Raw genomic sequence first — 16,312 nt, forward strand, 5'->3', positions numbered from 1 at the left:
TGCTGTGATGGGAGGACAAGATGCTTTGAGCGGGCGGAGCTCCAGGCACAGTACTTGTAGACGGGCTTGTCAACCTCCTCGGTCGTCGGTCACTCATGCTTGAGCTGCAATCGCAATCACGTGCAGACTGAACGCTCACTTGGTAGGAAGCATATGGATAGTTTATTCCAGACAACGTGTGCATAACACCATAGGACCAGTACAAAGGGATATACACTATACAGGAAGAACGACTCTGACACCCAAGAGCTCTCTCTCGGTAACGAGTTTACCATCAATGATAGCCTGATCTTTACCGACTGATTGAGAAACGGGATCCAACGGATCAGGTGCTTTGGAGATGTTGATCTCCCTCCATTGGCGATTCGTTGGGATCTTTATCGGGCGAATTTGATTAGCGCAGAACAGCCCAACACCATGCAATCACTCACTGGAACGCCTTGATCCATGACTCGCTTGAACTCTCTGTACAGACCTTGAGAGTCAACGCATCCTTCCCGTTGAATCAGTGGGGAGTCTGACATAGTGACACAATCCAAGTCAGTCGCGCGCAGAACCATCACAACATTTCGCACAACTTACTGCTAACGGGAGTCATCCTCAGATCCCCAACACTCGAGTTGAATAGCACCAATGAGAGTCTTTCTTCGTGAGCCTGGTCCGCAGGTGGCTGGTAGACTCTATGTCTTGTAGCCTTGAAGTGACCACCCGAAACGATCTCCAAAGTCTCTCCTATGTTAATGACGAGCGCCCCTGGTTTGTATGGAACGTAATGCCATGCTTCATCAGTCCCCCAGATCTGCAAGCAACTAATGGGGACTGAGAACAAGAGAGTGGTGGTACCAAAGTCGTTGTGGCCCAACATCCTCATGCCCTTGCCCGCCTTGACTGTTGCGTCATCGACTGGGCTGTATAAAGCGTGTCGGAAGTAGCCTTCTCCGGAAGGACTACCCTTTGATTGGACGTTGTCCCACAGGTAGTCATCTGGAAGCTCGAGCACCCGGGAGAAGAGTGTGAGGAGCCTTCGGTTCACTGAGGTGGTAAGATACTACATGACATCTTGATTAGCCGAGCAATCGAGGACTGCGATAGAAAGATGTGACTCACAGTGGCAAACGCCTCGATCTCATCAGCGAAAGGAAGAAGGACCTTGGGCCAAAGGTTGTGGTCGGCCCATTCAGGGGGATAGAAGTTGAATTGTTCATAGAAGTCAGGGGTCCCCCTGTCTCGCTGAGCGACATATGTCAGATGGAGCTGCGCGTCTGGACTGGAATAGACTCACCTTGAAACCATAGGGATGCTTGTACCCCTCCCAAGTACCTTTCTCCTCGGGATGGAAGAGCAGTCGTTGTTTCTCCTCATCGGAGAAGTTTCTGAAGAGGTATTGGGCTATGGCAAATTGGCGGTGTAGCTGCATAACAAGTCAGAACCAGGCACATATGAGGGTCTACTCTCAACTCACCTGCTCAAGAGAAACACCGTAGTTCTCCAAGAACAAGAACCCGTCCTCACGGATAGCCGTTTTCACTTTCTGCACAAGCTCTTCTTGTACTTTCGGATCCGGTGAGTCGAGCAGAGCGAGGTCGACCGAGTGAAGGTCGGCAAAGTTGTGTGTTTCCTTGGTAGCGGGTGGGGGAATCCATTCTGGCACTTGAGGCTTCCCAGGGAGACTGGGGGATGGGGGGTTGAATGGAGCGGCAGGAGCCATATCGATGGAAGTGTAATTTGAGCGTTGGGTAGAGACCTAGGTGAACAGCTTACGAAAGACAGAGAAGAGGTTTCAATCTCATAAGAATAACCATGATTTTATATCCCACAGCTATCCATATACGCATCGCCCGTCCTCCTCTAGCAAGCTATTCAAGGCTATACGACAGTATACGCCGAGCCGATAGCTTATCGCCAGAGGTGATCACCAGACCATACATGTACATTTCGGGACTTCGCATCCACCTTCGCCGGATTGTAACGGAAGTGATAGAGCGTATGTCGAAAGTGGACGGGCGGAGTGAGGTGAAGCTTATTGGGAGGACGGATGTTGTTCCTGAGAGGACAATCAGTATCCCCTCGGAGACGATTCTCCAGCCGAGTACCTGGTTACGTTATTTGCTAGATTAGCCATAATCGCTGAACGTTCGCAGCATAGCAGTGATCCTTGATAGCCTATTGTGAATGCTGTATAGTCTGATGGTCGTTCGTAGTGATAGCATTCAGCTCAAAACAATGCGTAATTCTGCTGCATGATTCTGCGTATCCAGTGATCGACTGCATACGGGTACCTAGCTAGCTATGTATGTATTGACAGATCTCCCGCTCTAACCTCGTACTACGTTGACCTGCTCAGTGAACCATTCTTTCAAGATCTTGGAATCACTTCCTACAGCCAAGCAATCGAAGTCACCGGCGACGTCCTTGGCCTGTTGACCGTTGTATACCAGCTTAGACACCCACTTGCCATGCTTCTTGGCGGCTCTGACCACCTTGTCGATGGCTTCCAAGAAGACAGGCTCGGTGTATTTGGCGGGGGCGTATCCGAGAAGTGACATAGCTAGATCGTTTGGACCGATGAAAACCATGTCTACCAAATCGAAGGGTCAGCCACCATGTATGAGATATCATGTAGCTGTCAACAGAAGCTGGACTCACCGACACCATCCACAGCACAAATGGAATCTACATTTTCTACTCCTTCTTTAGTTTCGATTTGCACAATAGTTAACAGAGTCTCATTGCATGTCTTGTTGTACTCCGGGATTGGAACCCCGAAGGCATATCCAGGGAAAGGTGATCCTTGACCTCTGAGACCTCTTGGAGGAAGCTTAGAGTACTTGACAACGGCAGCGGCTTCTTCAGCAGTGTTGATCATAGGAATCATGAGACCACTGTGAACGATCAGGTTGATGTCAGCGTCGATGTCAGCTATCAGACGGCTCAAGCCAAACTCACTGAGCACCAGTATCTAATGCTCGTTTGATCAGGTCTGGATGGGGACTTCTGATTCGGATGATGGGTGAGCATCCATTGAAAGCGATACCTGCAACAGCGTTGTGCATCTGGTCGTCTCCAACGTGACCTATAGCAGCTGGTGAGCTAAAGTCCAGAATTGCGGCACATAAGAGATGATAACCTACCATGCTCGCAATCCACGATGACGGCCTACATGTTTGATCAGCTCGTGTACATGTAAGGAGCGACTATGGACTTACATCTAAACCAGTCGAGGAGACGATCTGCGCTAATCGGACACTGGGAAGACCGATGAAAGTCATCAAAGCTGTATCACCAGTTCTGAGCTGGTTCAACAGCTTGAGACGGGGGTTGGAGACGGTAGTGTTGTGAGCGTTGGGCCAGGAAGACATAGTGATATAGGTTGCGGTTGCTAGTTGCTTTCAACAGGATCGAGGGGGTGTTATGTCCAAAAGTGAGAGTAAAGCTTGAAAAAGAGGTGTCTGGTCGAACATCTTCGCGACCTACATGGCTCCTTAAGTACAAAATTCAATCCTATCCCTACGGACCGAATTATCTTTCGGTCTTTTCCGTTCATGTGGATATCTTTCAGCGATCAACCACTGAAATTATGTTTATTCCATGATAAAAGTGGAGTGAAGAGGACAACTGTATGAGGGAGGACAACCGATAACCCAGTCACTTGACTTGAATGATTGTGGATGTGATCCGAGTTTCCGAGTTGCTAGATGTAGTTGTCACGTGAAGGAAGGAAAGCTAGGTATAGGGTCTTGCTCATTTGTATCGAAGAGCCCTGATTGATTCTAGCTTTAATAGAGATTGTTATGCTTACGCCCGGCATGCATCCCAGTTACTGAGCGGTTGCAATTGAGTGCTCTGTACTAAGGGGTCCGGAACACAGACAAGCGTACATTCGATACCGATACAAGATACAAACGATACTACAGATTCATTTCCGTCATCCAGTTACTGATCGTAGCAGGTATCCAAGGGAATACTAGCGCCTGTTCCGTCTTGAGAATCTCTACTGTCTTCGAGATCGCATCTCGGGGTAGATGCATGAGGGACCAATTACGTCCAGCTTCAGCCCAGCTTTGTATGCAATTTATGCCCGTATCCAACATGACAGCTGCTAAAGGGTCGCCAGATCGCAACCCCTTGGCTTGGACGAGTAGGCAGCTTACTATGTGAAGACATTCCATCAGCTGAAGCCTCCATGCCCAGGTACCTAGTGTCACGAGGAGGAAGACTTACGGAACGGATGTATGAGCATGGACCATATATCAAGGTAATACTGCCCATTACCACTGACCCAGGTTATAGCTGCTGCAGATCTAGTTTGCAAATCCTCCATCATCTTCGCTGGCGGTCGATATGTCAGATTGGGAGGTATAGGTGCCGTTGGCCAGAAGAAGGGCTGAACGAATGTGTACTACGAAGAGCGTGTCAGTAGGCAACTTCTACTGATCCGGGGCCATTGTACCTACGAGAACCGAGACTGCGAGAAGACTCAAGATGGAACCTGCTTCAGGCGTTTCCAGTCTGAATGAATATGGCCAATGAGCGGGAAGTCCTTCTACCCATGCTTCAAAGTCTCTTTGCCACAGGAGCAGCTTCAAATCATCGGCTCGAGCAAGTCCTGCAGGTGTGCCAGTCAGGTGATCTGAAGAAGGGTCGTGTGAGCTCAAAATACATTGACACAGGCGGGGTTTCACTCACAGGCTCTTCCCAGCAGTTCAGCCAGCCGTGTCATAGCGAGGTGAAAGATGAAGCAGGGTGTGAGGGTGAGATCCGGTTCGACGACATGGTCAGGGTATGAAAAAGGAAGAGGAGCATCCGCATGGGATAGATCGAGACTGGGCATCTGTCCTTGTCGGACGGAGCACCTGTGGACAAACTCAGCTTCGATCATCGGAAAGCGAGAAAATACTCACCATCGATCTGCTATGATGCAAGCTCCCCATACCCGAGCTCTTCGATGAAGGTGAGAGACGGCGGAGAAGGTAGGTGACACATTTCGATGCAAGGCCTGTTTCATCACGACCATCGTCAATATTGCTATCGTGGAAGGTGAACAGAGAGACTTACAATCTCCGTAGCCATTCTTGTTGCGTTATACACCGCTCTTCCTGGTCTCCCTATCTCATTGGCCAAGACATCATTCACACTAAGCAGTAGCAGCAGTTGGACGGTAGATAAAGAGCTGGTATCGAAGTCATGCGCTTCCACGGCTGCGTTTAAAGCTGTCAAAAGAGAGTCTCTGATGGCGGAAGGAACATCGCGTGACATTGCTGCTAATGTACACAAAGCTATCTTTGTCGCACGAGCCAGAGGGGTGGTGGGAGCTGATTCTGGATGATGGGTGATGAACGTCTGGAGGAACTCTTCAGTCGGCCCTTCGGTTCCCAAGCTGAAGACTGATCAGCTCAATAAAATTCCATGTCGGCGACAAACTAACCTCTCGTGCACCGAGACGACGGGAAATACAGGTATAATTCGTGTTTGCGCTTGATGCAGTACTGCATAACGGAATGCATTGTCAGCGAAAGTGTTCGTCACAGACGCTTGGTGTAATCGATGGGTGACAAGTCAGATGCTCACATTTGTTCCACATAGTGATCCCACCTATCTCTTCCACCACCTTTTCATTGAATCTAGAGAATGTAGGTGTGCTGCTGATGTTGGTACGGCGAACCTGAGGGGACACCGGAAGTGGAGAGCTTGCGATGTTACCCCTGCTACCGACTAAGAAACCTGTTCCCTTGGCCCACTGGAAGACATCATACGACAAATCTAATTTGTCTTCCAGTGTACGGAGTTGGTCAAGAGCGAAGGGAGTTCCAGAGAAGTGGTGATGCACCTGCTGCGAGAAACTGGTTGGGCCTAGACAAGCAAGTTAGGTTGAGTTCGATGAGGGTGGATAGTACGAAGAGACTGATACTCACCGAGATACAAGTGATCCGGCAGTGCACCTGGTACCATTGCCATAGGAGATTCGCTCAAGGTTCTAGACTCATCCCGTGTCGATGATCCACCTGCCCCTTTCTGCATTTTTGCAGTTCGTGGTCGTTCATCCTGAAACATGTACTCATCATTATCAGATACGGGACTTCAAGAAAGCGAAAGACTGAGTTCACTCACAGCTGGTGCTTCTGCGACCTTCATACACGGTATACCAAAATTCTCACAGTGCGCACAAGAACCTCTTTCATCTCCGTTGGTATATTCGCATCTAATGGTACATGACAGCGTATCAGAGCTGATGGATATGCGCTGAGGCAGGAAAGAACTCACCGGATCCTATGTTCCCTGCAATAATCACATGCTCGTCTCGTTCTCAAACGTTTGGGTGGTCGGGGCGCTCTCGGTTGAGTCTGCACTGGTGGTGGTGCCGTCACTTGAGGAGGAGTTGGGTTACTTGGACCAGCACCAGGTGTCGATCCCAAAGCATCCATGTTGAGAAATTCCATTCTGTACACGTCTACTTGGTGCTATATCTACGGGTTGTCGTGCAGATGAAGAATTGGGAGCCAGTGGTATGTCAGCTATATCATCACATGAATGTTATCTATCTCTTTCCCCCTATCGCAAAACTGTGATGAATAATACGCACAGAAATATTCGAGGTACATGTCCTCCTCATCATGCACGTCGATCACATCTCAAAGCATAGTCCTCCTCCCAAGTCCATACTCTGATCAGATGACCTTGCTATCAGCCTTGTCACTTTTGGCGGTGAGAAGCTAGGTGCATGGTATCGAGAATAGATAGCAAACACAACTACCCGTAGCTACTCTGTGGTGGAGCTCACTTTGACAAGCGGAGCTCACCCCGCGCCCTTGACTTGACGTGGAAATAATCAGGTGAATAACCAAGTAGGTGGTGATGTTGATAAGGGCGCAGGCGCAGGGGGCATCGTATGCATCATCTGTTCAGACGAGATGGTGAATGATGGGACTGCTTGCAATGATATCGCTTGAAACAATAGAGATAGAGATAGACAGAGAAGGTGTTTATCGTAAAACTGATCATTTTTACTCGTTCATGCACAACCGTTTGCTTCTCTTTGGCTCGTTTTCAATTGAACGTCAAAATGAGAGGGCAGTACATCAAGTCATCTTCACTCTCACTCTCAAGAATCTCAGATGCATGATCAGACATACTGATGACGATGATCAGTATACAAACCAACGTGATCGAATCAAATACAATGGGCAGTGTGTTTTGATCACTCATCAGACCAGTTGATCGGCCTCAACCTTTCTCCTCTTCAAGCCAAACAGCGATCTGTCAATCATGTCACCTCTCACTACCGTCCCTGCGTGTATGACTCCACCCACATTTCTGAACATTGACAGAGGAACTTACGACGACACACCAACACTCAAGGACATAGACAACGCTTTTCTAAGTGCAGAGGACAATCTAATGTCACGACTTCCCAAAGAGTACAGGGTAGTGATGGGTAGAAGGGGTATACTCTACAGTTGAACAAGGCTGAGCTTGGAGCACAGGTGAGTCGATGGCAAGCACCATCCCACCCATGTATGATTCCATATATTTTCTGATCCAAGTTTTATGACAATACGCATCCATTTGAATAGCAATCTGAGGGTAACCCTGCTCAGGCTCTCGTAGCGCGAAGTTCAAACTCAAAGACGTCTGTAGACCATCACCATGCATCCTCAACCGGGACGATCACAGAAGCCTCGTAGTCGTCAACAACGCCGATCGCAGCACCAACGACAACACCACCACTGCTAACGACAACAAACGCATAACGACGACCGCACTCACAAAACCAAGGCCGATGTCACCTTCAGCAATCAGAATCAACTTCCCCTTTATATGAACGATCCGTCCATGTTCCCCTTCAACCCTTTCTCCGTTTCCTCAACAGCAGAACAGCTTCCAATGAGGAGATCAAGCGCAATACCAGCACTACCAGCAACGGTTAGGGGGTTACACGCCCGTTATTGGGAGGGGGGGGGGGCACCTCGGACCGGACCGGGGGGGGACCGTCGGGGTGAAATTTTCATGCATGCATCTGAGAGGCCTATCTGGCAGAGCCGAGGGCGCCGATCCCGAATCTGAAGTCGGAATGGAGCTGGGTGGGATGTGTGATGGATGAGAAAAGATTTTCACCTTGACCGGGTGGACGGACGGGTTAACCCGGGATCCAATCTGGGGGGGATGGAAATCCGTCAGAGTACCGACCATGCATGCATGCATGTGATGGGAGCCCTGTCATCTGGTAGAGAAGGACACGGTCAGCCAGGATAAAATGTGCATGCATGCATGGGAGTGATGTGTGATGAATGAGAATTTATTTTCACTCACCCGGTGGTCCGACCCCTTAACTTGACCCCCTTAGGGGTCGATGACCAAGTCTGCTCCCGTTGACCTCCATCGACGCATTCAAGCAACCAAATGGATATCACCTGGTAGAGAGAGACTCGGTCAGGCAGGATAAAATAGTCTGCCATGCATGGGAGTGATGTGTGATGAGTGAGAATTTATTTCCACTCACTCGGTGGTCTGACCCCTTAGCCCGGGATCAAATCTGACCCCTTAGACCGGCAGCCTGAAAATCCTCCAGAGTGTCGACCAGGTATGTATGAGTGGGACAGAATGTATGCTACCTGGTAGGGAGCGACTCGGTCAGTCAGAATAAAATAGTCTCACATGCATGGGAGTGATGTGTGATGAGTGAGAATTTATTTTCACTCACCCGGTGGTCCGACCCCTTAACTTGACCCCTTAGGGGTCGATGACCAAGTCTGCTCCCGTTGACCTCCATCGACGCATTCAAGCAACCAAATGGATATCACCTGGTAGAGAGAGACTCGGTCAGGCAGGATAAAATAGTCTGCCATGCATGGGAGTGATGTGTGATGAGTGAGAATTTATTTCCACTCACTCGGTGGTCTGACCCCTTAGCCCGGGATCAAATCTGACCCCTTAGACCGGCAGCCTGAAAATCCTCCAGAGTGTCGACCAGGTATGTATGAGTGGGACAGAATGTATGCTACCTGGTAGGGAGCGACTCGGTCAGTCAGAATAAAATAGTCTCACATGCATGGGAGTGATGTGTGATGAGTGAGAATTTATTTTCACTCACTCGGACCTCTGACCCCTTAGCCTGACCCCTTAGCCGGTGGTGACCCAGTAGCCTCCCGATGACCTCCACGCATGCATTCAAGCAACCAAACCTATATCATCTGGTAGAGGGAAAGCTACTCTGTCAGCATAAAATCCTTGTACATGCGTAGGACTTGAGATGTATGCATGGAAATTAATTTTCACCCACTCGGTACACTGGTGGGGTGGGTGACGGGATCAAATTTCAGCATGGGCTGTACCGGTCAGCACCCGATCATCTCACAGTCAGCGTTCACCGTACAGTCTGTAACACAGTGTCGCAGGGGATCGCAGAGCTTGCACATCTGGGAGGTCACCTGCGACAGGATGCGACAGTCTATGGTGAGAGCTGCGACAGTGTGCGCTGGAGGGAGGGATGGGCGACAGTGTGCGCCAGGTGGTGGAGAGGGATGCGACAGAATGCGACACTCACCTTACTCAGTCCCCTTCCAGCTCCAAATCTGGGACGTCTATCAACCCAGCGGTGACCAGCTCTGCTATCCACCCTCAGAATCCCCTCCCGAGCCAGCCTGTGGTTACAACCAGGAGCCGCACACCTGATCCTGAATGGTGAAGGGTTGTTCCGCTGGTAGTGGTGACGATGTCCATCGGGTTCCTTCTTGCAGGGAAGCATACCATTGGCCATGGAGTTCCGAGCCAGATCATAGACCCTGCTGATCTGTTGATCAGAGTGATACTTGGCTGAGAGAGCAGGGAAGCAGGTAGGATCCACCTAGTTCCGGTCCACCAGGCTGTTTGGGACATAGACTTGCTGGGTTTGCGGAAGCCTGCATTCCATCCCAGACCATTGAGGATGTCGGTGAGAGCTTGAATCTGAGCTTTGCTTGGCTTGTCACCATCCCGACCGCTGAAGATCCGGTTGGTCTCGGCCTGATCATACACCCAGTGGGCATTCTGCAGGAAGGCCTCCCTGCTGACCAGCTTGGCATCCAGCGGGTGACGGAAGTGGGGTCCATCACCCCGGCCCAGCCAGTAGGAAGGATCAAAGAATCGGGTGGCACCCACTATCCTTGTAGCCTCCTTCAGGCTGGGTGCTCTGACGGTGACCTCTATCCTGAACCCACCCAATCCCTTGTCATCCTTGCTTGTCAGACTGTGGATCATCCTCAAAGCCGAGTTGACCTGGTACCGTATGCCCCGGAGTGTCTTGGGGATACCCCCTTGGAGATGACTGTTGAATGACTTGATCACATGGACGATCCTCGGGTAGATCTTCACAGAGAACTGACGACGGTTGTCATCCATGGCTTGCAGGTTGACGGTCCCAAAGTCAAGCGAGCCTGGCACCATCATGGGATAATGACGGACGCCATGGTGGACACCGGTGGCCGAGTGGAACAACCAGATGTAGTCAGACCCAAAGCTGGTACCTATGTCCCACTCGTTGTGCTCTGCCCACTTGTGATCCACTTGGGCAGGCTCGGTGGTGAGGAACCTATTCAGGATGGGCATCTTCTGACCGTAGGCTTTGAGTCGGATGGCATCACAACCAGCCGAGATGAGACAGTGGACAAAGACGGAGGTGGGGACATGGACATTGCCGAGGGTAGCTTGGTGAACCATCCGACCGGGCTGGGCCACTTGATACCTGTTGAGTTCTTCAAAGAACCCATCCTTGTACTGAGTTCCCACCCAGAGCTGATGGGTAGCTTCGGCCAGGAGGAGGTATCGGTCAAAGGCAGGACCTCGGTGGTAGGTGGTGTGGAGCTTCCTGGTGGGAGCCCTGCTGATGAGTTGGACATCGGCCAGGGAACTCTCAAACCTGCAAAGGTACTCCTCGGGTGACAGTACCAGCTCCCATCTATCCACATCCATAGGCTTCCTCCTCAGCTGAGCCATCCTGCCCTCCACCACATCGGGAAGCATCTGAAATCCTTCCATGAACGGGAGATCTCTGATATCAAACTGTGGTTCGGGTGGTGGTGCAGGAGGTGGTGACCACCCACCAGATGGGACGGTGTCGGAAGTGATGGACCGGAGGGAGGAGACTGTGAGAGAGGTGGTGATTGCCGAGGGGGAGAAAGCTGAGGTTGGGACGGAGGAGGTGATGGTCGAGGGGGAGACAGAGTAAGGGCTGGAGTGAAGGGGTTTGGAGTCCATCAGGAGCAGGTGGTGGTGGTGACGGAAGGAAAGGTGCGGGAGACTGAATGGGAGACTGGATGATAGGGGGGTGGACGACATTGAGGAAGGGGATAATACCATTCTTGGCCCCACCGTCTCGTCCTCATCATCTTCAGAGTCCGATCTATTGTTTGACCAGGAAGAACCATTGTCAGATAGTGCTATCATTTCTATCTCTTCCGGCTCCTCCTCCCCTCCAGCTGATCCACCTCCATATCATCATCTGTAAAAGGTTCATAGACATAAGACACCGGAGCTATCAGCCTTGAGGAGGAACGGATGGGAGAGGGGGAGTTGAGCTGTAACCCAGTGACGGGCAAGCTGCTGGGCAAGCTGCTGGGTGATAAGGATTGAGCCGCATCTCTTGATGGAGTCGCTGGTGTTGAAGGAGTTCGAAGAGGTGGTGTGGTCAATGGAGAGCTGAGGGGTGAGGTCAAGGGGGAGTACAATGGTGAAGGTCGGATAAGAGAGGAGGATGCTGGAGGAGGTGTCAAGGGAGAACTTGACAGTGGTCTGGCACGGGATGAGGATGGACCAGGTGAGCTCAAGGGAGAACTGATAGATGAGTGACGGAGGAGAGATGCTATTGAGGGAGCCGGTGTTAGAGATGAGCTGGGTGACCGCTTGGGACGATGGATGGGTGAATAATCGGGACAGTGGAACCGAGTCTTGTGCTTGCAAAGTCCTGCTTGATTGAGCACCACTCGACCACAGGTGCAGATGATTACCTCAGTGTTGGAGATCTCACCTGCGGTGAACTTGTGACCCTTGTGCTTCTTCTTGATATGATCCAACAAGTCCGCATAGTCTTTCTCACATAGGTTGCACTTTCCTGAGCGGTCGGCGTGGTTTTCACTGGGCATGGTGGTGGAAGAGCAATGGTATCACAATATGAGAATACGATATGACCGTTCAGTAGGTACTCTCAGGAAAGTTTAACATCCTCAATGACGGCATCAAGATCACCTTCCATGTCTTGTGTGTCTCTCGTTGATGTACTGCACTTGTGTACAACCAATTGATTTTTACTCCCTGGCCCATGCATACTATCTTCTTATACTCGACCTCAGCTATCATATGAGCTATCAACTGAAGCTCTGTCACCTCTGTGAGTCTACCAATCAGCCATCCCTTCCGACTCTCCTCCCCACCATAGTCCAGTCACCTCTGATGCCCTATATAAATTCCAGCTGGTTTTTACTCCTTGGCCCATGCATACCAGTGGATCATACTTCATCCCAGCTATCATATGAGCTAACAACTGATCCTCCATCACCTCTGGTTCCTCCCCTTCCGATGTCCCTGTCCACTGATGAGGTTCCCAACAAATCCCTTCCACCGACCTATATCTTTCACCTCGTCATCACAACTCCCCTGCGACAGATTGCGACCCATCCCTCTGCGACAGGATGCGACTGCATGTATGCTAGCTGCGACAGGTTGCGACAAAGCCTGGTGGGACTTGCGATAGGTTGCGCCAGAAGATGGATGGGTTGCGATCCATTGCGACTTGCTATGGTGAGCACTCTAGATTCCTGCGATCATCTGCGCCATATCTCTATGCATACCTATCCTACTTGGTCATCACCTCGAGCTCCTCTCCCTCCTGTTCTGCATCACCAGCCAACACCCCTTGAACCTCTCGGCTGGCCATCTCATGCTCTTGAGTCCATGCTAGAAACCAAGTCTGTAGTTGATCCTTGCCAGCTTGACCAGCTTGTAAAGTGTCGGCCAGCATGTTGGCAGGAACTCTGCTGAACAGTGTCATCATTGCAGCTGGCACCTTGGCTCGATGAGCAGCCAGCATCCGAGTCTTGACTGGTCGACCATGTCCTGCTGAGGTGTCGGCATGTCTCCTGAGAGGTGCACTGCTCTCAATCCTCAGCATGGTCTGAGTGTCAAAGAAGCTGGCCCATCCTATCGACGGCTCTGCCTTGTCCAGCAATAGCTCTTGAGACCGATAGCCAGGTGAGAACCGAGGGATGACCTCCCACTTGACCTTTTCCGGAGGTGGATGAGGGAAGTTGTCGATGACTGTGTAGTAGTACCTGCCGGACTTGCCCTTGATGTGTCTGACACAGTGAAGAGGGAGGGACATACGCAGAGTTGGAGTTCGGGCTTGTCTGTTGACCCGGGTTGGGGAGATGGGAATAGGTTTGACCTGGCCTCGGTCAATCATTGCTTGAGCCAGTTCGATTGGGACATAAGTGTTGCCAGTTGGTCCTGTCTTGCGGTAGACTCGGGTGATCTTCTTCCTGTACTGTGTCGGACCCATCGGATGATGAAACCCATTACCCATCCTACCTGCCCGTTCCGCTGTGAGTATGACATTATTGGTGTAAGCTGTGGAGCTGAAGATTGACTTGAACAGTCGTTCCACATAGCGGGTGTCATCTGGATTGAAGACTATGTTGGTGGGTGTGAGGGGATGGATGGCGGCATAGAAGAGGAGCTCGTTGATCATACAACCACCGAACCCATTGAATAGATCCTGGCTACATATCACTGTCAGCAGCTGGCATACTGACCCAAGTCCCAAGTCCGATGACTTACTTTGAATAGATATAATGGGCAATAGGAGAAAAGTTCCGTTTGATATAACCTCGGGAGGGAATGGATCGTACCAGTTGCTCAAACGGCTCGGACTCCTTGACAGGACAAGGACCTCTACCTTGTGTCCTACAAGTCTCAAAGAGTTCACCATCCTTGAGTTGAACAAAAGCCAGTCGGCACAGCTTGTTCCTATCGATGACTGCAATTGAGTTGTGATCACCGAGAGCTCGGAAGATGAGTGGTGTGAAAGGTGGGAGTCCTGCCTCTCGACAGACATCGGCCATCTTGAGTTGCTGTGGTGACAGGGTGACCGCATGACCATGAAGAGCAAAGTGACAGATGAGAACCCGGGTGGGACTGATCCGGATGACCAGCTCTTTACCATAGGAAGAGATGTCTGACTTGGTCAGAGCCACTTGAATCGGAGTACCCATCGCAGCTTCGGCATCGGCTTTGTTGATGATCGCATCTTTACCACAGTGCTTCGGATAGGTGACGATCGTAAAGTGTTGAGGTGTATCGGTGAGAGATGCCTTGAGGAGAGCGGCAAATGCTTTGATCTCGAATAGCTCCGGCATGGTGGATGAGAATATAGCAAATATATTGTTGAGTTGAGAACAGAGACACGATCACGGGCATCAGCTGGGATATATATATCTATCAGTTGACATTGAGTATCCATGACTTTGCGTGCATGCAACCACCTTGATATCCAATTTCAAGACCAAACGACCAATCCTGATCCAAAGTTGGTCATGGCCCATATCACTCCGACATATCTCTGACATGGTGCGACACATCCTCAACAGATATATCTCATCGTATACCAATCATGGGGGGACAGCCAGCGCAGCCCATCGCAATTGCCTTGACGGAGAATCGCAATCTGTCGCAATGTCTACATACCCAGCGCAACTTATCGCAACGCAACTCAACTCAGCGCGCAACTGGTCGCATATTATATCACGGAGAATCGCAACCTGTCGCACCACCTTCATTTGTGGCGCAGATGGTCGCACCATAGTACAGCGCAACTCATCGCATATGATGGGTCGTAGAATCGCAACCTGTCGCACCAGCACCACTACCCAGCGCAACCCATCGCATGTTGACTTGACGGAGAATCGCAGCCTGTCGCATTGCCTATCCTTAAGCTGGTCACACCTTACCCTACAGCGCGACTAGTCGCAACTTGTATGGAGAATAATGGGCGCAAACTATCGCAAAGTTGTATGAATCCCCTCTGTCAAGAGCGCAATAATCTTGAAGGCCCCATACGAATCAAGCCAGTTTTGTATGGAGTGACTCTGACGAGAGCGCAGAGAAATGCAGCACCGTGCGTAGCATCCCTCTGTGAGTCATCCGATTGACACTCAGATTTTGGGGAAAAAAAATCACCTGAAAAATGAAATCAAAAATAGCTGGTCATGGCCCAAAAATTTTTCAAAAGCGGCTGGTCAAAAGTTTTTCAAAAGCGGCTGGTCAGAAAATTATTTCAAAAGATGGCTTGCAAAAGATGGCTTGCAAAAGTGGCTTGCAAAGATGGCTTGCAAAAGATGGCTTGCAAAAGTGGCTTGCAAAAGATGGCTTGCAAAAGTGGCTTGCAAAAGATGGCTTAAAAGAGATGGCTTGCAAAAGATGGCTTGTAGCTTACTAAGCAAGTGAAAAAAATTCACTTTGCAACATATATAAACAACACCTATTCCCACTTTTTTCTTTTTTTTTCCCCAACTATCTCTTTTACTTTATACTTTTACATCACCACCATACAATCAACATGTCTTCCTCATCAACTGATCTTCCACCAGATTACCTCACTGATGCCAACTCAACTGCACCACCACCAGACTATCAACCTTCACCAGCCTGGTCCCAAACCAAGATTGACAGACATAGAAGACACAATGAAACTCTGGAGGAAGGGGTAGTCCAAGCTATTGGCTGTGCCAAGTGTATCAAGGATGGACTTCTCTGTGTAGCTAAGCCTACTGGTAGATGTGCTCCCTGTCATCTAGCTGGTAAGCCTTGTGTCAGGTCTGAACAACCACACACTACCAACCAAGCCCTTAGAGCTAAGATGTTGGAGATGAGAAGACAAGCTAGAAGACTTGAGGAGCTTATAAGAAGTCTTAACAGGACTCTGACTGTCTATGAGATTGGCAATGATCAAACAGCCAGAAGGATCCAAGAAATTGATGAAGTAATCCAAAGAATCACTGGCTAAACATCAATTTGATCAGAGGAGGGAAGAGAGAGGGAGGGGAGGGTTAGGAGGAGGTGGAGGGTTAGGGTTAGGAGGAGGAGGGTTAGGGGGTTAGGGGGGTTAGGGGTTAGGGGTTAGGGGTTAGGGGTTAGGGGTTAGGGGTTAGGGGGTTAGGGGTTAGGGGTTAGGGGTTAGGGTTAGGGGTTAGGGGGTTAGGGGGTTAGGGGGTTAGGGGGGTTAGGGGGTTAGGGGGTTAGGGGGTTGGGGGTTAGGGGTTAGGGGTTAGGGGGTTAGGGGGTTAGGGGG

At 50.3% G+C, this 16,312-nt stretch overlaps 3 protein-coding genes across 3 annotated transcripts; all 3 read right to left on the reverse strand.

The window, feature by feature from the left end:
* Window positions 1-216: 216 nt before the first annotated feature.
* Window positions 217-1,708, reverse strand: I302_107208 (uncharacterized protein; the record flags this gene model as incomplete). The annotated part of the gene is made up of 6 exons (XM_019192142.1): window positions 217-375; window positions 432-517; window positions 583-1,048; window positions 1,108-1,230; window positions 1,283-1,411; window positions 1,463-1,708. The coding sequence occupies 6 exons, from the start codon at window positions 1,706-1,708 to the stop codon at window positions 217-219; spliced, it is 1,209 nt and encodes a 402-aa protein (XP_019045139.1).
* Window positions 1,709-2,315: 607 nt separating this feature from the next.
* Window positions 2,316-3,359, reverse strand: I302_107209 (uncharacterized protein; the record flags this gene model as incomplete). The annotated part of the gene is made up of 5 exons (XM_019192141.1): window positions 2,316-2,578; window positions 2,647-2,882; window positions 2,947-3,073; window positions 3,132-3,156; window positions 3,207-3,359. 5 exons carry the CDS (start codon window positions 3,357-3,359, stop codon window positions 2,316-2,318), a joined length of 804 nt encoding a protein of 267 aa, XP_019045138.1.
* Window positions 3,360-3,908: 549 nt separating this feature from the next.
* I302_107210 (uncharacterized protein) lies at window positions 3,909-6,422 on the reverse strand (the record flags this gene model as incomplete). The annotated part of the gene is made up of 11 exons (XM_019192140.1): window positions 3,909-4,150; window positions 4,222-4,399; window positions 4,455-4,630; window positions 4,687-4,853; window positions 4,902-4,996; window positions 5,056-5,377; window positions 5,426-5,486; window positions 5,569-5,850; window positions 5,913-6,042; window positions 6,109-6,199; window positions 6,262-6,422. The coding sequence occupies 11 exons, from the start codon at window positions 6,420-6,422 to the stop codon at window positions 3,909-3,911; spliced, it is 1,905 nt and encodes a 634-aa protein (XP_019045137.1).
* Window positions 6,423-16,312: the final 9,890 nt, after the last annotated feature.

Source organism: Kwoniella bestiolae, chromosome 5, assembly GCF_000512585.2.
Source record: "Kwoniella bestiolae CBS 10118 chromosome 5, complete sequence".
NCBI classification, from domain to species: domain Eukaryota; kingdom Fungi; phylum Basidiomycota; class Tremellomycetes; order Tremellales; family Cryptococcaceae; genus Kwoniella; species Kwoniella bestiolae.